Below are 23,317 nucleotides of genomic sequence, written 5' to 3' on the forward strand. Positions count from 1 at the left end.
CTTTTAATGGATGGGTTAGGCATCATACATGGCTAAACTTTTATCTAGTCACTCTGTAATGCTCAGCTCAATCCAAACACTGAAACCTTGGAATTGGGAATGTGGGTTCACAGAATGGCCAGGGATGGAAGGGACCTCAAGGATCATGAAACTCCAACCCCCCTGCCACATGCAGGGACACCAACCTCCTCATTTAATGCTAGACCAGCATTAGGCTGCCCAGGGCCCCATCCAATCTGGCCTTGAACACCTCCAGGGACGGGGCATCCACAGCCTCTCTGGGCAGCCTGTTCCAGTACCTCACCACTCTCTCTGTAAAGAATTTCCCCCCTGACATCCAACCTAACTCTCCCCTCCCTCAACTTAAAACCTTTTCCCCTCATCCTGCAGTTATCTACCCTTCCAAAGAGTTGATTCCCCTCCTGTTTGTAGGCTCCCTTTGGATATTGAAGTGCTGGGATTCCTCCGGCCTGAGTGCAAAACTCTGCACTTTGCCATGTTGAACCTCATCAGGTTCACCTGGGCCCACCTTTCTAGCCTCACGAGGTCCCTCTGAATAGTATGTCAACTGCACCACTCAGCTTGGAGTTGTCAGCAAACCTGCCGAGGGTGCACTCGATTCTGTCATCGATGTCATTGATAAAGATGTTACAGTGCACTGGTCCCAAGACAGACCCCCTGGGGGATGCCGCTCGTTACCGGCCTCCACCTGGACACAGAGCCATTGATGACCACCCTCTGTCTGCGGCCTTTTAATCAGTTTCTTATCCATCGAATCCACGTCCCTCCAGTTTGGAGATAAGGATGTGGTGGGGGACCATGTCAAAGGCCTTGCTCAAGTCCAGGTAAATGACATCAGTTGCCTTTCCCTTGTCCACCGATGCTGTCACTCCATCACAAAAGGCCACCAGATTGGTCAAGCATGACCTTCCTCTGGTGAAGCTGTGCTGGCTGTCACAGATCACACGCCCTTTCCTCATGTGATCAAGCATGTCATCCGGGTCTTCAAGTACCATCTCTGTATTTACTACAATGCACAGAAGTAAATGATATGTACTATTACATACAGAGTGGCAGGTATCTGAAGTCAAATTTATACAGTGTAGTATTTTGGCAGTCTAGGTGCAGCAAATCATTTGAGATGCTGAAACAAGAGCCAAGCTGAAATTATTTCATTAAGCTGTCTTTTTCCTTTTTGCTTTTCTAGCCTTTCCCACTGCAGCTTCAACCTCTTAAACTACATCCTTAATCTCTTATCTCCTGTGCTGAAGTTGACCAGGTAGCATTCAGCTGTAAGCAGCTTTGTGGACTTCCTACTAAAATGTCTTGTAATACAATGGAAAAAAAAGTTACTCAATTTTTTGCATTTCAGTCTTTAATTGAAAGGTACATATCTTGAGACATGACAATACCAGCACAACTGCATGCTGCATCTTGCTCTCTCCCAGTAAGCTGACCACCCATTTGTATACATCACCTGTGTTCCTTTCAGCACAATGCATGCATTGCACTGGTGGATGGAAAACACAATTCAATATTATGCAGCATAACCATTCCCATGAGTTTATGAGAAAGCCTGATTTGTCCAGGACAGAGCTTTGGTATGTAGTTTTCTGTGAGAAGTTTAACTAGTTTGAGATAAGTGAAGAATAATCTCCTCATCCATTATTACCATAAAGGAGATGGATTTGGTAGGCTAGCCTGGTAAGTCCACAGAGTATTCAAAACGTGCAGATTCCTTCCTTCTCCACTGACTCCATTCATACACCAACCAGTTCTTAACAGAATTCAAGGAGTCATAAGCAACATTCCCCCAAATCCTCATCCATCTTACATACAATAACATATTCTTCTTGTTCACTTTCACATTAGTACCAGCAGCACGATACACTTCAAGTACTGACTTAACCTTCAGGGAAAAACAGCAATTTTACTTAGTAAGCTTACTGTTAAACAGACTATGGTTGCAAGTCTTCATGTTTTCCTAATGTTGAATAGCCTGTAAGTAGGAGCACAGTGAAGGTTGAACATTTCTGACTGTGCTTGTCCCTCTTGTTCTGTATCAGCATTTACTCTTTGTACAGTGGAACCCTGGCAAACTCATACCCAATTTGGAGCAGGTGCTGTGGTGCTTTCTCCCCAGCCATCACTAGGTATTATGAAGTTTCCATACACTTGCCCTCATCCATAATCTCAGCAAACCACACTTCTTATATAATACCGATGTTACTGATGCACTGACGTTAATGACTACACCACAGGCATCACAAAACCTTATTTTCAGTTTGTATCCACAGTAAAGGTGAGCACCCTGCCCTGTATGAACACAGGTGCATGCTGCTATTCAAACAGCATGTCAGGTGGGCTGATGAACATTTGTTATTCCTATCAATATTGAGTAAGATGGTCTTTAGTTTGCCTGAGACACTGAAGCACTGTGCTACTGCATATGTTTACCTAGTGTCAAGTAGTCTTTGGAAAATGAACCACATTTTTTCAATCTAATATATAATTTTGCACCTGCACTTGCTGTAAAACAAAGTTAGATTACACAAGCTGCCCTACGAACTATAAGGTATTAAATTCTTTGCATCAGTATTGTGACATTTTACTGCTCAAATAGTAAATCGTCTAGTAAGTAAGATCAAAAGCTAACATTAGGTATCATAGTCATCATGGAAAAGAACATTTGCTGCAAGGAATTCTAGTCTGAACCACTATATATTCTTGCAAAAGTCAAGTTCTTCATTAAGATGTTTCTTGAATCTTCATCTGCTGTGAACAGGTTTCAGGCTGATTCTCTCCTTTTATTGTACTCCTGTAAAACAAACAAACAAACAAACAAACCCATAATGAACAATCAACTAACTAAAGGGATTTTTATGAGAATAAAATAAAGCATAAGACTTTAACACAGAAAGATAGCTTTTAAAGAAGGTATGTAGCCTTCGGAATTAAAGTCTAGATAAGGAAGTAGTGTGTGATTCCACAGTTAATCAACAGCAATATGCATAACCAGATGAGTTTCAGACTTTACTAAATGGACACCTGTCCGACTCAATGGGTATGAAGCTGTCTTTAAGTGGCTTTAGTGAACTATTACAAGAGATTCTAACAGGCATCTGTTTCCTTTTAGATTCTTTCTGTGATTGGAGCAAGCTAAGTATTCCCCCTGCTTTTTTACCAGTTTTACTCCGTATTTAAGTTAGAATGAGGTCCCAATGTCCGTAGAATACATTTCTGCTCCCAGAGTACATCAAAGCATCAGTTCCATTTCCAATATTCACATATTAGGTAGCCACTTCTTTAGGTACACCACAGGCTCAAGCATGAACACGAGAACAGACCAGCCTGTGGCAGGCCTACTACATTTACGTTAACATCTCCAACAGGTTACCTATATGGAATAAGAAACTTTCAAATAGTTAACAGCTAATTACTTCTACATTGTGAGAAGCTGCTTTTACAAGTAGTTACCTATTATGAGCTGGTTTCTGGAATTGTAGGAAGGTGTGTTATTCTATAATAGCTATGCTTAAGCTGCCGTGCTGTACGTCCAGACACAATCCATTTTAATTTCTGGACATTTGGTTTGGAACACTTGCTTGAGGAATATTCTGTAAGGCACTTCAACACCAATTCCTTCCAGAAGGTCAATTCTCTGTTGTTTATCTAAAGAGCAAGACAGAATCCCATGTCACTAACTCATTACATCTTTAAATTACATGTACTAAAAATGTACTTAAGATAGAAAGCCATACATTCCAAGCCATATGGAATATAAAAAAGAAAAAAAGAAACCAGTACATCAATAGAACTCCTCTTCCTCCAGTGAGAAAGCCCCTGCATGCATTTTTATTCCTGCATCCTGGAAAGCTTTATCCATACCTTGGAATGCAACTGCAGAAATTCCAATGCCTCTGTCAACTCCAGTAGTTTTTGTTCTTCTATCTCTACTGCCATAATAGACAGTGCTAAAACAGAAGGCTGGAGAGAGAAAGACAACACGACATTTTTGATCTACAACTTGAAAGTTTCTCTAGTCTCACTATTAGCTTTCAAGTTTACCTTAGCTTTAGAAAACAGGATTCTGCAGTGACATGCCTTAAGCTGGGTCTCAAGTCTCTCAAAATTAAGGTATCTTTTCCTGTAATAAAAACAGATGACTCATTGTTGCACAAGAACACGATCTTTATCAAGACCACTCTTCTCTCTGTGACAGTGACAGGACTTGAAGGAATGGCATGGAGCTATGTCATGGAATGGTCAGCTTGGGTGTTAGGAAAAGGTTTCTCACAAGAGGGTGCTTGGCATGGACTGGGCTTCCAAGGCAGTGGTCACTGCCCCAGGCTGCCGGAGTTCAAGAAGCACTTGGATAACGCTCTCAGAAATATTGAATTTTGGATGGTCCTGCGTGGGGCAAGGACTTGATGCTTCTTGGGGGTCTCTTCTGACTTGGGATACTCTGTGATTCCATGGAAACAGAGAAGCTGTGACAATGTTCTTTATTTAAACAAGGGCCTCATTTGTACCAGAAGTGTTTCAGTCAAACAAGTGCTAAATTTTGGCAGTCTTCATGCCCAAAATTAATCTTGTGTTATACTGCGAAGAACTGCATTGTCAAAACAGATTTAGAAAAAGGGAGTTTTAACGTTACCTATTAAAAGGAACTTATTCTGAAACCCTATTTTGAAATCTCTGCAGAAAGGTTTTACTGACACAAACTTCTTACACTATTATTGTTGACCAATTTGTTTTGGGATTTAGAAAACAATACTCCCTAAATGACTTTATACCAAAAAAAAAAAAAAAAAAACCACATTTTAAGATAACATTACACCTTTACACCTCAGTATTCACATTTATTATTAAGGAGAAAAGTTTTATTTATTTATTTTTTAATATCAAAAGGCCAATTACTTTACTAATAATCCCTTTGTTTTCTGTTCTGTTTTCTGTTCTGTTTTCTGGCATAGGCTTTCTGATCACCTGCGGCCATACCATAACACAATAAGCTTGAGATGTTTTACCTTTCACAGCTTAAATTCTCATGAATGAGCGAATAATAAAGCTGTAGAAACTGGAAGGCTGTTGTTGCTTTGACTTTCCAAGAAAGCTTCTCCAGTACGATTTTCTCCATTCTCATCATATCAGAAACAGTGAACCTATATTGGCTTATTCGAATTAAGTCAGTGGCTAAGGGAACATTTCTCTCTTCTTCTGTTGCCTTCACAGCCAAGTAGAAACAGCTCAGTCCAACACAGCCCAAGTGTTTAGGCTGTACCTAAAGAAAAGTCAATGTTTTTAGTTACTTTTAAATCTCAATATGCAAGTACCAAATTATACGTTATTTTAGGAAAAAAAATTATGTAGAACTAGTTTCTAAACACGGTTGTATAGGACCTAGAGTGTTGTACATTGGCTTGTCCCAAGAATTTGGTATTTTTTGTTTATATATATATATATAAGGGAACCACAGATAATTTGTAAGGGCAGGCTTTGGATTCAGAAGTCCTACACTTCACCCAGCCTTCTCATTTTTTAGGGACGTATTAAAATACAAGGAAAGCTAGCATTTGTCTCGGACTAAATGGAACAGCAGTAATCCTGTCTCATTAGACAAATAACCCAGGTCAGCATACCAAATACATGCAGAAGAATGGAGTGCTAGCTAACTGTTAATTTTACCTGATTAATAAATGCTGAACAGTATCCCAACTCTTGATATACCTAAGACACACTAGTGGGTTTAAACAGCAGTAAACTGAGAAGTAATTCAGCATGTTCTTGTGTATGTGCAACAGGCCAGACAGCCTGTCTTGATCTAAAGCCATAATAAGCCTGCATTTCCAAGCTTATGTGCACCCTCAACTTGGAGCAGATGCCCTCTTCCTTCTCTTCTTCAGGGAAAGCAGCTTTCTTAGCACTGCTGAAATCCAACCAGGGAAAGCCATTTTTTATGCTCTTGTGCAATCGGGATGTGGGGAAGGAGCTTAACCTTTAGCCCTCTAAAAACAAAGCAAGCCCTTCTAAATAACAGGAGCGAGGTCGCAGCGAGGAGAAGCTATCGAGCTTCTACTTTAAACAGCCATACCTTCATTCTGGACAAGAACCTGTCTAAGAAGTTGACGGCCAGCGAGAAGGTCTCCGTGTGGAAGCCGAAGAACTGAGTGAGGCTGAGCAGATCCTTCACTTCGAAGTCTCGCAGCCTCGCGGTCATTCGGAGGCCGTTGTCATGGGCGGACTCGATCAGCCTCAGGCCCGAGCCCTTGGGCTGGCAGCGCGGCTCCTGCTCCAGCAGAGCCGTCAGGCGGTACAGCAGCGCGCGGGCATCGCTGCTCACCAGCGTCTCGATCATCTGCACCGACGAACAACGAGCTCAGCGAACCCAGCAGCCGCGCACGCGCCGCCCGCACGGGACGTGTCCGGGACGTGTCCGGGCCCGTCCTCACCCGTCCTCGCCCGCCTCGGGGCCGCCCGCGCGGCAGCACGGAGCTCGGTGCCCCGCTGCGCACCGCCGGCTATCCGGGCGCGGCGCGGAGAAGACCGAGCCGCCGGCTGCAGGTCCGACCCCGCGCCCTTACCTCGTCGCCGCCTCGCCGCTCCCTTCAGCCGGAGGAGGGCCCCGAGGCGCCGCGCGTGACGCCGCGAGTTTACCCTACACAACTGTCGCCCGACCGGGCGCCGAGCCCCGCCCGCCCGCACGCTGCCATCCGCCCCTCACCGCACTGCTCGGCTACGCCGCCACGGGCTCCCCTCCGCCCGGCCCGCCCCGCGGGGCTGCGGATGATTGACGTGCAGGCGGGCCAATCGCAGCGCGGGGCGCCTTCTCCACGAGCGGCGCGGGCCCGGCGCTGCGGCTCCCTCTGCTGGCGGCGCCGCCACGCGGTCGGTGTTGGAGGCGAGGCGCGCGTCAGCCGCTTCGTATCCTGAAATTTTAGGGGTGTTATTTCGGATTCAGTCTTAAATTTTCAAGCCGTCTTGTGGTAATTATCATCTGAGAGGCTTAAAATGCTTTTGAGGGGTGCGCTGGAGTAGGATGCAAGCAGCTGCTAGGGATGCAAACTTTGTACCTCGTCGTCTGACTGCGCTGCGGGGACGCGGCGCTGGGCGGGCGGCGAGGCGGGGGGCAGCGACTGCGGCGTGCGATGTCCGAGAGGCACGTGGAGGAAGTATGAGCGAGGGCTGCGGTGTGCGCTTGTGGAAGTGTTTAGAAACAGAAGTAAGGCAATTTTTTTTTTTTTTTTTTTTTTTCAGAAATGCGATGTAAACGTAGCCTTTCAAAGGACTTTTTAAATTGAGGCTGGTTTGTTTATTTGTTTTGCTTCCAAAAGAATTGCATGTGCCTGCAGCCCATCTATCAGATTTGGATGCTTTGGACTATGATATAATTGCATTTATTTAATGTCAGGTTCCCATTTGTTAGAATGCTGATCTGAGTTATGCAGAAGCCTTCCTTTGTTGTAACCCTTGAAATGATACAAATTTCTGCTTCATTTCTTCATGTATCTGCCAGGCAACCAATGGTCCCAGGGCCTACTGTTGCTGTTGGACTCTTTCACTGATTCAGATCACTAATAAATGTTTTTACTGTTTTCTCTGAGTCTTCTCATTCTCCTTCAGAGAATACAGGAAGGGACGCCTGGCAGGAGAACATGTTGGTTCTTGGTTCTGCCTTCTTGTTCAGGACATGTGAGTGCCTGAGGAATTGTGTGTGCTTCTCCGAGGTAAAAATATTTTCAAATGAGTGTTGAGCCACACTTTTTACTTCAACCCCATCAGCCTATGTCTGCTGCTCTGAGATACCTGCAGCACTTTTGGTAGTTGATACTTAGCATCCCTGCTTTTCTATGGCAGTCATTCATGTAAAGTAGAATTAGGAGCAGCTGCTGTAACTGCACTGCTTCTGCATGCTGAGATGGAAAATGCTCACAGAAGTCATGCTGTGCTGCGCCGTGCTGTGTCTGCAGGCCTCGCAGTTAGCTGCAAAAACAACAGAGCTGCTTGTGCACATACCAATAAAAATGCTTACAGAAGTGTTTCACACTGTCTCACTGAGTAACAACTGCATCAAAATCACTTTTTTTCATTAGCAAATACTTTCTTCCTTCTACTTGCTTATACTTCTTTAAAAGGTAACTTGCTTCTTCAAGAGGAGGTTTCTCAGAATGTGTTGAACTCAGAATATTCTCCTTTATTATTTGGGCAGCTATCATTCCTTTTTAGGTCAGAAACTTGTTTCTTTTAATTTAATGTTGCCTGTAGAAATCTAAGGAATGTAAATATTTATTTTTCATTGCTAATGTTTTTAATACTTCAATGCATGCTCTTAAGTTAAACCATGAAAAATTTTAACTAAAATCTGGCATTGTTTTAAATATATTTGAGAGAATGAAGTGGAATTAAACTTTTTACCACAGAGCAAAACATCTGCCTGTCCATATCCTTTACAGCATGCTTGTTAAATGACTTGCATGTGCATTTGCAGTGTCACTGGAGATGAAATATTATTACCGCGCTCCTTGCATCTGCTGTAGTTTCTATTGAAATAAATAGGAGGCATTACTTTTGGAGCATTGTATGTTCTTTTCCTAGCTTTAAAACCTTTACATTAGTCCATGCTCTCACTGTAGTTCTTTTGTAGTATCAGTATGTACATCCAGAAGAGAAAGTTTGATATCTGTTGCATCAGAGCTTTCCCATGTGAAGCCTCTGTGTCTGTCTCGAATGTCTTTTCATTCTGGTTACTTGTCACTGCAATTTAGCAATGGTCAGATAAAATCCATGTCCTGTCATACCTTTACTTTTCCTCTGCTGTCCCATTTGTCTACTTGCACCTGCGTGCAACAGGCAGTCAGTACAGGCTGTGGTGTTGTGTGATGAGAAATAAGGATTAGCAGCAGGAGGAGCAGCAGTCTTTTTTAGCAGATGTCGCGTGGCAGTGAGATCCTTAGCTACCAGTACATGGCCTTGTCAGTGTGACAGGAGACAGTGTGTGATAAACAAACCAGTATTCAAAGTAAGTTGCTATTTCATTAGCATAGGAAGCACTCCCTGGCTTGTAGCAGGGTCAGTGGCTTTTTAGGGTAGTCAGATGGCCAAGGATGAGACCCACCAAGAAGCTGTTAGCATCAGTTCCTCTAAATATGATGATTAAACTAGCAAAAATAAAAGAAGTTTAGAACACCTTGCTTGCTTTCCTCTTTCCTGTGTTGGTGGCTGTCATTACCAGTTTTCATTGCTCTGTTGTCTCACAAGGGAGCAGCTTTCCTGGGCAGCTATTGCACTCCTTTTGGAAGAAGTGTACGTATAAAACTGAGAGGATCTGTTTTGTGCACCAATGAGTTTTATTGTCTTATTTACTCCATATATGTGTCAGAAGCAGCATTCATCCTATTTTTTCCATAGTACCTGTCACTCTTTTATTGTGGATTTCTTTGATTCTTTCTATGGATTACCTTTGGAAATGAATTGTGTTTTATTAAAAAGAATCTTTATTATACTGTAGAAAGCTGCAATGAATGACGAAGAAGGTGAAATCAGAAAAGCTTGAGATGCAGAGATACTGAAGGAAAATATATTTTGCATAGTAAATGCTTGGTTTTTTAGAAGGCTTGGTTGCAATTGGCATAAGGGATTGTTTGGGTGCAAAGGTGGGATGGCCAAAATAACATGTCCAGCTTTTCCCTCTTTCAGTATCATTCACTTGTACAGAAGGCAACTTTTATGTTTCTATTTGCCATATAGTTAACTTTTTTCCTCAGACCTTTGCTGTAGTAGAATGAATGCATCTAAAAATCTTCGTTTTGGCACTCGTCTGCAATGATCTTAATTTCTATCATGATTAGGAAAGAAAAAGTAATTTGTTTAAAACTAAAGATGGGGGCATCAATCCCAAATCTCAAGCCACAGCCTTTCTGAAAGAAAATAAGTTGACTTTCTTTGCTATCAGCTCTTACCTACAAGTCAATCTGTTGCTTTCTATATGTCCCTACGTAATTGTCCATGAATGCAAACTCAAGTGCTTCAAGTATTCAGAGATGTATAACGTTAGAAATAAAGATTATAGTAAATCAGACCTCGTGAATATGCATTTTTTGTTGCCAGTAAATCTGAGTTATCTAAATTAAAATTCAAAACTATATACTGCAGAGGAAGTGTTCTTTTTAAGAGTTGGAAAACATTTGCTGTAGTCTTCCTGCCATCGTTATGCACATAATAATCATCTGAAGCAAATGATACTTCTTTTTATGCTGCTTGTTTTAACTAGCTGTTATTTCTTATGTTGCTTTTAAAAATGGAGATATCTTAAAAAGCAGTGGGCTGTGGAATGGATTGCAAGCTACTGGCCGCAGGTGAAAGTACTGACCTGTTTTTGCTGTCAGGGTCCTGAGAGCACCAGTAGGTGTAGGGACCCTGCCAGCCCCAGCTGGAACTGCTGCCCTCTGCTCCAGGAGCCACACCAGAGCTCAGCACTGCAGTGGCAGAGGGACTATGACCAGCCTTCCTCTCTCTTTTTTTTTTTTTTTTTTTTTTTAACGTTTTAAGAAAAATATTAAAAATTGAAGTGCTTTGTTACTTACATATTAATTATATTGTATATTTTATGAGAGCTGCTCTGAAAGCTATGCCTGCTGTTTTACTGTGTTGGCCCATGACATCACAGGTGGGTGGGTGTTGGTGGGATGGCAGTAGAGGCTGAACCTTCCCACCAGTATTCCATTACATGTCGTTGTTATGTGACAGATGGCAGCAGAGGGGCAGTCTGACACAATGGTGTGTGACATGGGAGTGTGTGTGGAGCAAAGGTGTGCCATTAAATTCCATCATGTGGAAAAAATGACTCCCACTGGCATTCATGGATGCTTGCTGAATGTTTATGGAGATGAGCACAGTGAGGCTGTGGGTCACTTCTGCTAGTGAAGATGTTTATGAGTGCGGCATGCAGGCTCCTCTTCATCACTGGTGGAAATGAACAGCTAGTGGTGGTGAGTGTACTGAAAAATAGTGCTTTGTAGCTCAGAATTTGCTCTATCAAATAGTGTTACTGTGCTTGTCTTATTTACTGTAATATTTCAATGGAAATAGGAGGCATTACTTTTGGAGCAGCATACCCATATGTGGCCCAAGACAATTCCTCTTTATTCAGTATGGCCCAGGCAAGACAAAAAGTTGGACACCCCGCTTCTACTGCATTACTGTTGTGACATACACAGTTTCACCTGTATGTTAATCTTTATGGAATGTTTTTAAAAACAACTTCTATACTTGCCCAAATTGATTGGGTTTCCTTTCTTGTGAGCCATCCTGGACAAAATCAGGAGTTTTCAATAAACAGCCAGAGAACAGAGCCTGTAGGTGAGTCCTTTGGAGTCTATCAACCTGTCACTATTGCCTAGAGATATTTCTGCTGTAGTAGAGATACGATTGTTTTGTGATGCTTTGCAGGTAGTAGCTTACCTGAGCAAAATAGGAAGCACTCCAAAATTGCTGTCTTAGAGGAATGTCTGTATGCAGATCTGAGTCCTTGGGAGTAGGAAATGCTGTTTTCTTTTATTCTTGGTGGAAATAGGGTTGTGTATATAGGTAGCATCAACCTCTTCCCAGGAGAATTACTGAAGTAATTCTCAGTGCTGGCTTTTCATGTTTTACCATATGATGTTTCGTATCTATGTAGTCAGAATTAAGATAAAGCTTCTTGGAGCTATTCTTTTTTTTCCTGAAATTCCATTAAACAAAAGATTATTGTTGTCTTTTGCAATCTTCAAAAATATAAATCCTAGACACGTTCCTCCTCTGTGCCCCATTTTATTTTTTTCACGTAGAATTCACATTCCATGCACAAAGAGAATTGGGGTTTTGATTACAGCTGTTTGTAGTTACATTGTGTTGTTCACTTATTACAGTGATTATTGCTTTGAGTAAATCTATTAACATCATTGTAAGCAAGTGCACATGAGAAAAAAAAAAAAGGGGAAATAAAAGGAGAGAGGTGAAGATTCCTAAGAAAAGTAGAGGCCCTCCAAGAGTCTGGGTGACTCCTTTGCTGGGGCTCATTGTATCAAATATGTCAGAGGAGGAGTACAAATCTTTTGGCTGGATTTGGGTCCAAGTGCTTGTACATATGGGCTGAGAGACATTTCCAAGCCATCTGGATGTGCTTTGGGGAAGTCTGTACTTTGAGCGTGGCATAGGAAAATCCTGTGATGTTAATTTCAAAGGCCTCATTTAAGTTTGGAGATCCAAGTTCTCAACATCTAACTCTTACTGTCCGAAAAGTAAAGGGTTTTGCTGTTGGAATTCACTGGGGAGAGGAGGCCATGGAGTTCAGAGGGGGGAGTCTGTTAGTCTGACCTTAAGGTGTCATTTGACTGAAAACTTAGCAATAGATTAAATCACTTCAAAAGTTTCCTGTGACTTTTTTGCTTTCATTTTGTTCTTCAGCCTTTATACCTTGTCTTTAAGATCTGTAGTCCAAAAAGAAATGTCATGTGCTGTGGGTTTCCTTGCTATAAGACAAATGGAGACCATCACTTTGCTAGACTCCATGGAGATTTTTAACACTTTCCCATAAACACTAAAGCTTGTAATAGGTATAAAGTTTTAATTTTTGACATTCTTATTCTTACAGTCAAATGTCCATTCCGTGCCTCTCCTCCTTTTCTGTTAACGAAGAAAAGTTTACATTGAGTAACAGGATATTTTCTTTTTCAAACTGGTCACGTCTTCCTGTATGCGTATGTGAAACTGCCAGTCTAAGCAGACTACTACATATTTTTCCACCTTGATTGCAGTGATAATGCACAAAACATTGTTTTGGATCCGGTTAATAGCAATTCGTCAGCTTTATTAATGTATTGGAATATCATGTAATCTTACTGCTCCAGTCTATTTTATTGCATTCTGCCTGATTTGTGTGCTTGCTGATGTTTATTGTGATCTGTGCAAATTATTCTTAAATCAATACATCAAAAATCAATCTCCTTTCCCCCCAAAGGTATTTGAATTGAAATTTATTTAGAAAACTTCTTTTCTGTTTAATGCTCCTCTCCCCTGGTCCTGAAGGTGTAATGTGCAGTTAGCTGTCCTTGCAGACAAATGTGGGATGTGAAATTTTAGATGCTGTGTGGGTAACTTGAAAACTAGCAGCAGTCCTGACCTCTTCATGATTGTGTTTCTCTGTCCTAAATTTTCAGCTGCATTTTTTCTCCCAGTTTGAGAAGATTCGAGACTGCCTTCATGGAAAAGCATCATCAGCTGGATTCAGAATACAGGGAACTGGCTCATGAATGGACTGGGGCTGCAGAGGTTTGTTGTTTTTTTTTGTTCTGTTTTTTTGTTCAGAATTTTTTTTTTTTTTGTGATGGTTCTATCGGCGCTGCATGATAATAGGCTGATTGTTCTGGTCTAGCTTTGAGTATCACTTTGCAGATCCTATTGATTTTATCTTGTCCTACGGCGAAATAGGTGGTTTGTTGCCTTACACTGGCCGGCAGAGAGTAGAGGCTCTCTTACCTTGTATCCCTGTATCTGTCTGGAGAGTTTTCTGATGTCAGCTGATAACGGAGCATCTCCAATACTTCTGGTTGCTTTAATTTGAATAAATTTGTACTAACAATATTAAATAGCACATTATTGCCGAATTACAGTTTTCCTTGGAGTTTTGTGAGTCAAAGCTTCTAAAAATAACAATTTTTACATATTCCTCTTCTTTTAACCTGCCCACCATTTGTTGGTGTTTACATGTTTCAGAACCAAGTATTGTTTTTTTCTTGTTTTCAAGTCAAGGTATTTGTCTGACTTCATAATCAAATTTGGCTAACAAAGAGACACAGTACTTCTTGATAATAGAATTATTTATAAGTGGTGTAAGTAGCTCCTAGTTATAACTGATATTCTGATTAGGTTGGAATCAGAAGTAGTGATGGTTTGTTGCTGAAGTTGCTAAGATGATATATATGGTAAAATGCTAATGAAGTAAATCTTAAGTCCTAAGCACTCTATTGCTCATACTCTTTAAAACAAGTAAACAAAACCGAAGTGTAGGGGAACTGATATGTCACAGCCTGCACTGATGACTGAGCACCTGGTGAAGGGGGGAGAGGAGGGCTGGCCCAGGAAGCACAGGAGCAAACAATTTATCTGTGCTTACCGTGATTGGAAGGGGTGGACCCAGAGTCCCAGGCCTCCTTTAAAGGCTAGCCTCCATAGATATAATGTTCTTTGGATGATGGTTGCTTCTTCAGGAGTGTTCTATACTCAGTGGCACTCATTGTGAGCTGGGTGTGTCAATTTTTTCTTGTTTATAGTAATTGATGTTTCTAACAGTACTTTGTATGGAATCATAGAGAAGTTTCACTGCTTTCTCTGACCAACACAAACCAAAAATAAAAGAACATCAAGCAAAAAAAACCCTTACAAAACCATTATTCCTAAGTAGCCCATGAGGATTATAAGTTTGAACAAGTAGTTTGGATGTGAATGCAACTGCCTGTATCTTAAAATCTTCAGAAAAAAAATTGTTGAGTAATGTTGTTGTTTCTTATATAAGGCTTTCTGAACTAGCTTGTAATCAATTCTGGTGTTGGGTTTTTTTGGGGGGGGAGAGGTTGGGGGGTCTGAATGCTCTTATAATAATATCTATTATAAGATGAATGTAGGAACCTGTAGGAACTCATAAGAAGTGAATGACAGTTACTTGTGCCTTTGAGTGCCTTAGAATTTATTTTTGATATTGTGTATCTAAGAAATACAAAATAAACTAGTGTTGTTCTTTGAGTAAGTGTTACAGGTGTTTCTGGAAGCTGGAAGTTTTCAGTGTCTTTAAGGTTCTTGAGTGTAAAAGAGAAAATTCAAGATCGTAGTGGAGATGTAAAGAATAATTTATTCAATTGATGCTTTAACTACTTTACAGAATGCTTGTTTGTTCTTAAGCTGTTTTCCTCAGACTGAATTCTGAGTAGAAGAAAGTTTTTGAACAGTCAATTGAAATTCAAGTCATCAGCACCAGGTAGCGTTCTTTTCAGGGACTGAAGGAGCAAAGAAAAGTGATAATTTGCTGTCTGTGTTGTGTATTCTGTTACCTAGATCAGCTTCAGGACCAAAGAAACCAAAACTGGCAAATTTACGTGGTTTGTTTGTTTGAAATCTCTGAGAGGGGCAGGACTAGTCAGCACTGAAATGAAAGTGAGGTAGAGGTTTATACTGCTTCTGTAGCAGGTAGATCTCTGCTTTTCAGGCTTTTGTCAGGTGCTCTTTGTCTGTGGACTTATTCAAAGATTGAATTCTTCAAAGGATTTCATGGCATTTCTTGCTGAAGACTTTACATCTTCTGGTGGTTGTGTTTGCACTTGAATAACAGATCTCTTATGATTAATTACCAACAAAAAGAGGGGAAAATAGTAATTTTAAACTTTTCGGGAAGCTGACAAGTAGAGTCCAGCAGAGTATGGTGCACGTGTATTTTGAGAACATAAATGATCTCGAACCAGAAGTGAGTTATGGACTGGCTGATTTGTAATCAGTTCATAGTTATTCACAGTGATGAAACTAATCTTGACTGCATACTTTTGTCTTGTCAGAGTAGCAGATGAATTTGCACTGATAAATGAACATAGAACAGGAAGAAGGGAGGCACAAATGACAATCCCAAATTTGTAAGTAAAGATGGTTAAATTTGCTGGAAAGGGAGAACTTTCAGGCTATTCTGCTTCAGAAAAATCAGTTGAAAACAGAGTAATAGTCCAAGTAAACAGAATACTGGAGATTGAGAAGGAGTTGAGAACTGAGCTGGAAACATTACTATAAAATTGAATTAATTATAAGTAGGATATTAATTATAAGTAGGATACTTTGAATTTATAAGTAGGATAGCATCTGTTTTCTAGGCTAACTTTGTATATTCTTAGTTTGTATGACTGGCAGTAGTGCAATTCTGATAAGGAAATGTTCCTCTCTTTCCAAAACTGGGCCTATATCTAATTACATGGTAGTGCAGTGGCACTATCAAATTCGTGAAGTTGCTGAGGTTTGCTGTGAAGTTGCCTTTTACCTGGATTACAGCAGCAGTCCTGTACTGTCATTGGCAGGTGAAAAGCAGGTGATTTAACTGGCCACTGGGTTTGCTCGTGCTAATGGGATAGATCAGCAATGCAGGAGAGATGGGACAAGAGCTTGGGGTTGTATGAATACTCCTAGAGGGTTGAAGGCGGTTTAATTCCCAGGGAAGCTACAGAGAACTGAAGTGGGGCTGAGGCATGCAGCAGGTTAGCTCAGCTGGGCGACAGAGACCAATGGCATGTGTAGAGAGTGAGTGGCAGTCACCTGTAGTGGTTTGCTGTTTTAATGACAACATTACTGAAGAAAAATTTAAGTTTGTTGCCTGTCACTTTTGATTGGGGCCTGCAGATCCTTAGCAAGCTGAGAGAGGGATGCTTGTGTACTCCTTCCTTCTTGGTGCATGAAAAGCCCAGTTGTACCCCGTGTGATTCATGGAGTTTCACTCTTTGTTTCCGTGAAGTGTTATGGACTTTTACTGCCTGACCTGCTTTTTTTCCTTCCAAAACTACAGATTTTACTTAAATTATTTTACCATTCCTGTCACCTTGAAGCATTTGATTATCAAAGAGAAAGAAAGAAATTAATATGAAAGCAGAGTAATTGAAAACACAAGTGTCTTTACTGAAAGTCTGCTTTTCAGTAAATCCCAAATTAGTGCAGCTTGACAGTTCAGAGGCTCAAAAATGCTTGACAGTAATTCCCTAGAAGCAGTACCTGGGGATCTTTTGTTCCATGCTTGGTTGATGAACCCAAGGAGATGGAGTAGACAAATACCTTTGGTTGGTGAGTAGAACCTGGAATCTAGTCAAACAAAAAAAAATGCTGAAAAAAAAACCTGGTGCAGGGAACGCCATTCAGGGGAGTTACTTATTGTTTTTGTCACAAGAACAAGGTGTTCTTTGTATTGGTTAGGGGAAAAAAAAAAAAAAAAGAAATGGTAGGTTTGGTTTCCCCTATTTTGTTCATTTTAGATCTGAGTTGGTCCTCATCTTCGCCTTCAGGATCTGATCCTTCAGCAGTATTTTTAAATTGAATAATATATTGATTTCTCTATAGAGCAATATTTACAATTTTGGCTTTTTTCACTCCTGTTCCATTCAACTTCAGCTGCTGCTCAGGTAGAGTAGTGAGTAATGAACTGTGTGGTGAACTTGTTTTAAGCTTAACTTATTTTAAGGAGAGAAATAGAACTGTTTCATGATTCTGTAGTAAATTCCTTTATATTCTGTTCAAAATTATAGAATTGAGGGTGTGTTTCCACACTTAGTCTGATGTTTTGCATGTTTTCCTGATTGTGCACAAATTCTCTCCTTGTCTACTTCTAAGTTCGATTGGAAAGCGGATTCAGCTCATCCATTTTTCCTGAATCATTAGCCTGAAGTGGCCATGGATCTTTAAGGGCTAGATCTCAGAATGACTTACCTTGAGGGAAAGTCTCAAGCAGCCCCGTGCCTTGCTGAGCACTGTGCTCCAATAACTCTTGATTCTGTTTCTGTCAAAAGGGGAGCTTTGCCACGCTCTGCAGATTGTCCTGTAAGTAATCAGAGTGTATGGAGGATTGTTTCATGTCAGACTACAAAACCTTACTCTCTTAGTGATCCAGTAAGCAGTGATATATGGGCTTTAAGAGGAAGCAGATTGATTCCTGTTTATTTATATTGGATTTTCAAGATAAGAGGGTCTATTAGTTGATTGTAATTGCCTATGTGCTTTACCAGATGAATGAGTTAAACAGTTGAGGTAGTAGTTTAAACAAGCAAAAGATAAATATCTTTTTCCATCCGTAGATGTAGTGCTGCAGCCTGCAAGTCGGTCAGTGTATGTGGTATTGTGGGAGTGCAGAGGTTAGTCTGCAGCTTGTAATTGGAAGCATTAGGATGCTGCACTTCATGTGCAGGGCTGCATCCTTTTCAAAAGCTGTTTTAGCAGAAAAATGGTCTGATTTTTCACAAAAGAAGGGCTGTGATTAAAGGACAGTCTGCTTCCCTGATGGACGATTTTGGTTTAGTAGAGGAGATCTTTAGATAACCTAATGAGGAGAATTTTGTTTTTGCAGTGGGAAACCATAGCAACCTGCCACTTTAGAATGCATGGTATATAATCTGTCTGTCCTTCAGACAGTATTTTGCAGTCCAGAAATAGTCGTTTCCTTATGTGTGAATGCAAAATGTCAGACAAATGTAGCTGGAGTGACAATGTAGTCTCTGAGGTAAACATGAGCCTTGTTGTGCTGTTTGTGTGGTGCTGCACATTTTGGAAAGCAGATCCCAGAGGAAGACAAAGGTGCTCTATTATTTTTTTTTTTTAGTCGTGTTCTTTTTTATTTTTATTTTTTAATAAACAGGTTGTGGAGACACTTTGAAAATTGGTTATGGAAAGAGCTGCAGTCCCTTTTTCACTAACCTTACCCTCCCTGGAAACCTGTATTTGTTCCTGCTTATTTTTGGCACACACTGCTTAAATTTAAGTACTTAAAATTGAAAGCTTTCTGGTCAGTGATCTCTTTTGTTTTACTTGTGTCAGGCTCAAATAACCATAGAAGTAGTCAATAATTATATAGTGGGGGTAAGTGCCCTGCAACTTGCTCACAGCTGGCCAGGCTGTGCTGGCTGTGTTTGATGAAAATTGATTAATTAAATTATTTAATTAATGTAAACTATTGGCATTACTCCAGCTTGTTTAGGAGTGTTTAAAAAAATCAACCTTAATGCACAGAGTGTGTTTATTATTAATGTACATCTTGTGGTACTGCTTTCAAGTGTTTTTCTGTGAATCTACTTTTCACAGCTTATCTCTTGTGGTTTAAATGCAATATGATGTTGATAGTACCGTGATCTGCTTTGTCTTATAGAAGAGCTAAGCAATATTGGATCAAAATACCAGTACTGTAGGGGATCCAACTCCTGCTAAAGCAGGTTCCCTATAGCAGGTTGCACAGGAAAGCATTCAGGTGGGTCTCAACTACATCCAGAGAAAGAGGCTCCATGTCCCTGTCTCTGGACAGCCTGTTCCAGTGCTCTGACAGCTTCACAGTAAAGCAGTTTTTTTCTCTCATTTGTATGGAACTTCCTGTGTTCCAGTTTGTGCCCATTACTCCTCATCCTGTTGCTGCATACTACTGGCAAGAGCCCAGTCTTGTTTGACTCCTGCACTTCAGGTATTTGTAAACAGTGATGACATTGCCTTTCAGTCTTCTCCAGGCTGCAGAGCACTGGGTCTCTCAGCCTTTCCTTCTATGGGAGATGCTCCAGGCCTTAATCATCTTTGTGGCCAGCATTTCTTTTATTGTTGATCATTCTACCGTCTCTCTGCCATAGAGGACGCAAGTATTGGTTTCTTTTTGCTCCGTTAAACAGGCTGTTCTCCATTCTGTTGGTGACATAGCAATTTCTTTAAAAGCTACAGTGGGCCAATTTTTCTTGTCGTTTTTCCCTGTACTTCTCTGCTATCTCTTTAAAATAAATAGATAAAATCAATTCATTAGCTGTTTTTGATCATCTTAATCTGGTTAATTTGTTTTTGCACCAACCTTTGAGTAATTACAAGTTTACGGATAAGAGTGGAGCAAATTGCCATTGTTTTTGTCCTTTTTCCATATGAACTGAATGCAAGCAGTTTTACTTTTGTAAGTCTTTTTCATTGTGCATTTGGTACTTCCACTCATATATAAACAAGTGCTTGTCAGGTGCTTGTGATCACTGCTGTCTGACCAAAGGCTGTGGGCTTCTTGTTGGTGAATTGGCAGTTATTCAGTAAATCTCTCTTGTTGCAAGAGCGCTCTTCAAGTTTAAATGAAGTGTAAATGACAGCAAGTATGCTCAGATCTTTAAGATCAAAACTAATAATAAAAATAATTGTGTAGAAAACCGTGGTGTGTGCAGAGAAGCATGTTGTTCGGATCTCTGCCGAATGAGGGCAGTGGTGGCACATGGTTCCTGTGTGCCGCGTTCAATGCTACACTCATTAGAGACTGTGAGCTTTGGTGTATTTATATTAGGTGTTTCGGTGAATGTGTTGTTGAATTACTTTTATAAATTCAGAGCCGAGAAATACCAGGAAAGACTGCGAAGGGAGATATTCTTATAAAAAAGACTTTAAACTTAACCTCCCACTAGAATGATTTTCAAGTTTCAAAAAGAAGCAAGACAACTTGCTGAAGGGAAGAAAATGCTATTGCTTGACAAGTAGAGTTGGGAAATTTGCTTTCAAAGTTTTCTACAATTTCAGGAAGTGATCAGGTTTCATAGAATTGAACCGCTTAGTCCAGAACCCACTAAGTCTATTTGTATGTACTTAAGCAACATACTTGTGAGCATTGCACCCTGGTGTGACTGCTTTGCAGAAGCAGCTGTGGAAGTATTGAATGAATAATATCCCCCCCAGGTCTTAACGTGAGACCTGTCATGTTTCCTTAATTGGCTTTTAGTAATGAGTGGGATTAGATTTGTGAGAGATCAATATATGTTGATGTGGGTGTATTAATGAGTACCATTTTCTGGAGCCCGGTGTTGCTGCCAAGTAAGGACCCCTTTATGTTGTATTTAATGACTTGATTTTTGCAACTGTTACTACAGTGGTGAAGATGAGATCATAACTAGGCAGGTATCTTGTGCAGATGTTAGAAGGATTAGCTTAGTGGAATGAATAATTGAATTACAGAATTAAATATGTAATAGGATTTTGTGGTTTTATGAATCCTGATACTATGTGCAATCTGTTTTTGTTTCTTCTGTATTTAATATCTTCCAGTTTCACTAAAACTTCCTGTGTTTATGCTCTGGCAAGTCTGGAATCTCTCCAATTGGAAAACAAACTGTACAGGACAGTGAATTCTGATCTTTCTACAAAAGACTTTGTAGATAGATTGAATGAAGTGAAAAGGCTAACTTGGAAGCAATTACAGCTCTTGCACAGTTGTCACTGGTGGAGTATTTGTTTCTGTGTGCCTGCAAGCCACGTGGAAGCTGTCTGATCCTTGGATGTTGAGAAGTGGTACCAAGAGTCAGTGGCTTCGGTGTGCCAGAGTGCACAGTCTGCAGCTCTGTTCTGAGTATTGACTGTTAGACACTACTTTCAGTCTGTATTGATGGAAAAGTGTATTATGTTGCTTGCCAATTAAGAAAAAATAGTTTTAAAAAATTGTTGTTGGATTTACCTGCCAATATGATAAAGAAGACTTAGCATATTATGGAGTAATATTGCCTGCTTTCTACATGTTGTAAGCAATGAAATGGAAGGATCTTAGAGTTAGGAATCAAAATGACATCTGCATAAAAATTGATTGACAACTGTAATAGTGTGTTTTCTAGTGTCTGTAGGCAGGGAACATGTGATGGGATGAGGACAATGGAAGGTGTGTAAGCTGTGAGGGCTTTGTGCAGGCTGCATGTTGCACTGCAGCGTGTACTTACTGCCTTTACAATGAACGATAGGAGAAAGTAACTTATTTAAACTGCACTTGGTGCTGCTGTGTGGGAATTGATTCTCAGTACAAATGCGTGGTGTGTTCTGAAGCTGCTGTTCTGACACCTGCACGTCTTCAGACACTGTGTGGACCTTGCCTTTATAAGGACTGTTTGGGTTATAGCAGCCTTGCCACTTGTTTCTTCTAGTGCCTCCAGCAGTGTGTGCAGCAGGCTGCTGTGTGTGCTGGAACCAGGGGACTGACTTGGTCCCTTGTGGCTATTATGTACGTATATGGTTAGTACAGAGGAATGCAGACTGGGAATTTCTTCTTGGAATGTAGTGGGGGGGAAAGGCTGCCCTTTTCTTCTGTCTTGTCTTACTGAGCTTTCTCTGTGGGTTTGTTTGCTGTAGTAGCTGCAATTTGTAAAGGCAGCAGACCAATATTGATTATCTAAATATTTGCTTATGCCTGACTGAGGGCTTGTTACATTGTAGTGTGTTGTGGTTTTAGCCTAACACTGTAATATCCTTATCATTGGGAAGCAGATCCCAGTAGGCGTTTACAACTAACTAGTGACTGATGCATCTAGCATGAGTGCAGGTCCAAGGAACTGCCATGGTCCTTGTGCATATTTGAGGGTTTGTCATTTGTTTTTCTTTTTGATTCTTTGATTCACAAGCATGAGGCTTGTGAATGCCTGATGGTGAGGAAGCCCTGTACCATGTTTCGTGTGCTGCTGGGGCTTGTGGGAAGGAGGGTCTGCACTTCAGAGGTGTGATAAGTTGTCTGTGAGCTGGGAAATGGGGGCAGTGCTGTTTAGGTCCTTTTGATCAGTCTTGATTTCTGGGGAGAACAACTTTGAAACTGTAAGGTGTTTATTAAATTCTTACTCTAAAAAACTTTTGCAGAAGATGAAACTGGAAAGCAGCTGTGTTTGTGTTCCCAGGTAATTTGGGAGGTTAGCTCAGAGGTGATAGCATTCATGATAATGGATTGCACAGAAAATTAATAGGGAAGAAATGTTGTTAGAAGAAGTTATTTCAAGCTAATGTCAGATTGCAGCATATATGAATTATTCTTTTTCTATTGGCTCGTCACAGTTGAATATATTTGTTCACTCCATCTGTGCTTTCTTTCAGAAAAGTGGGCACCTCTGGGCTTCTGTGTCCCTAGCCTTGGTGTTCTTCCATCTGATTTCATTTAATTGAAGCATGGAGTTTCTTTCAATTTGTAGGAGGAAAGTCTGTAGAATCTGTTGTCGTGATCATTGCTTTAATAAAAGGCTTAAGTTTGCAGCAGGTGGGAAGGAATTTGTGCTTTTTTTTTCTGTGCTACCCCCCTGTGTATCGAAGTTTCTACTGTCTAAAAAATAATGTAGGGAAAAAGTGAGTAAGAATTAAAAATAATAATTATTTTTTAAACCAGTAGGTATGCAGATACAGTTTGTTTCCAGTGTGTTTTGCAGAAGAGAGAATTAATTTTCTTAAGAACTACTTTGAAACTCTTAAAGAGAAACATGGCAGATGTTGATCATCCTTCTTGATTTGCTAGCACCTAAGCCTTCTAGATGGTCCCCTACATAAATGTATGTTAATAGTTATTTAATAAAAACAATGCAGATAAAAAAAGCTTGATGGAATTGTCACTCTATTGTGGATATGTGCAAAGTAAGTAGCTTTTAAAAAGCAAAAGCTTTTTTTCTTTTTCTGTGTGGATCTTAATAGAAATATGAATGGCAACAAAAGGCAGCCATCTTTGAAAGTAGAAAAAAATGTAACCCAAGAGTTACTTTCCATATATGCCAGGAAAAAAAGAACAGTTTATGCAGCAGGCCATCCAGAACTCCTTTGG

The 23,317-nt window shown here is 40.6% G+C and overlaps 2 protein-coding genes across 5 annotated transcripts in view; one reads left to right on the top strand and one right to left on the bottom strand.

Annotated features, from left to right (window-relative positions):
- Nucleotides 1-693: 693 nt before the first annotated feature.
- CCNG1 (cyclin G1) lies at nt 694-6,760 on the bottom strand. Its single transcript, XM_031598037.2, has 7 exons — nt 6,585-6,760; nt 6,095-6,358; nt 5,031-5,284; nt 4,069-4,147; nt 3,889-3,987; nt 3,478-3,672; nt 694-2,818 (listed from the first exon to the last, which is right to left on the bottom strand). Exons 2-6 carry the CDS (start codon nt 6,356-6,358, stop codon nt 3,481-3,483), a joined length of 888 nt encoding a protein of 295 aa, XP_031453897.2. The 5' UTR covers nt 6,585-6,760; the 3' UTR covers nt 694-2,818; nt 3,478-3,480.
- An 89-nt stretch (nt 6,761-6,849) lies between these two features.
- LOC149915889 (uncharacterized) overlaps nt 6,850-23,317 on the top strand; it is a 252,434-nt gene continuing 235,966 nt past the window's right edge. For 3 of the 4 annotated variants that reach the window (XM_090150718.1, XM_090150719.1, XM_090150720.1), the window contains exon 1: nt 6,850-7,222. In XM_090150718.1, the coding sequence (XP_090006844.1) occupies nt 7,040-7,222 (183 nt within the window). In that variant the 5' untranslated portion in view covers nt 6,850-7,039. Of the gene's footprint in view, nt 7,223-13,196; nt 13,309-23,317 lie in introns of all 4 variants that reach the window. The other variant, XM_090150721.1, reaches the window with a different exon arrangement.

This window comes from Phasianus colchicus, chromosome 15, assembly GCF_987193195.1.
Source record: "Phasianus colchicus chromosome 15, bPhaCol1.hap1.1, whole genome shotgun sequence".
NCBI lineage: Eukaryota > Metazoa > Chordata > Aves > Galliformes > Phasianidae > Phasianus > Phasianus colchicus.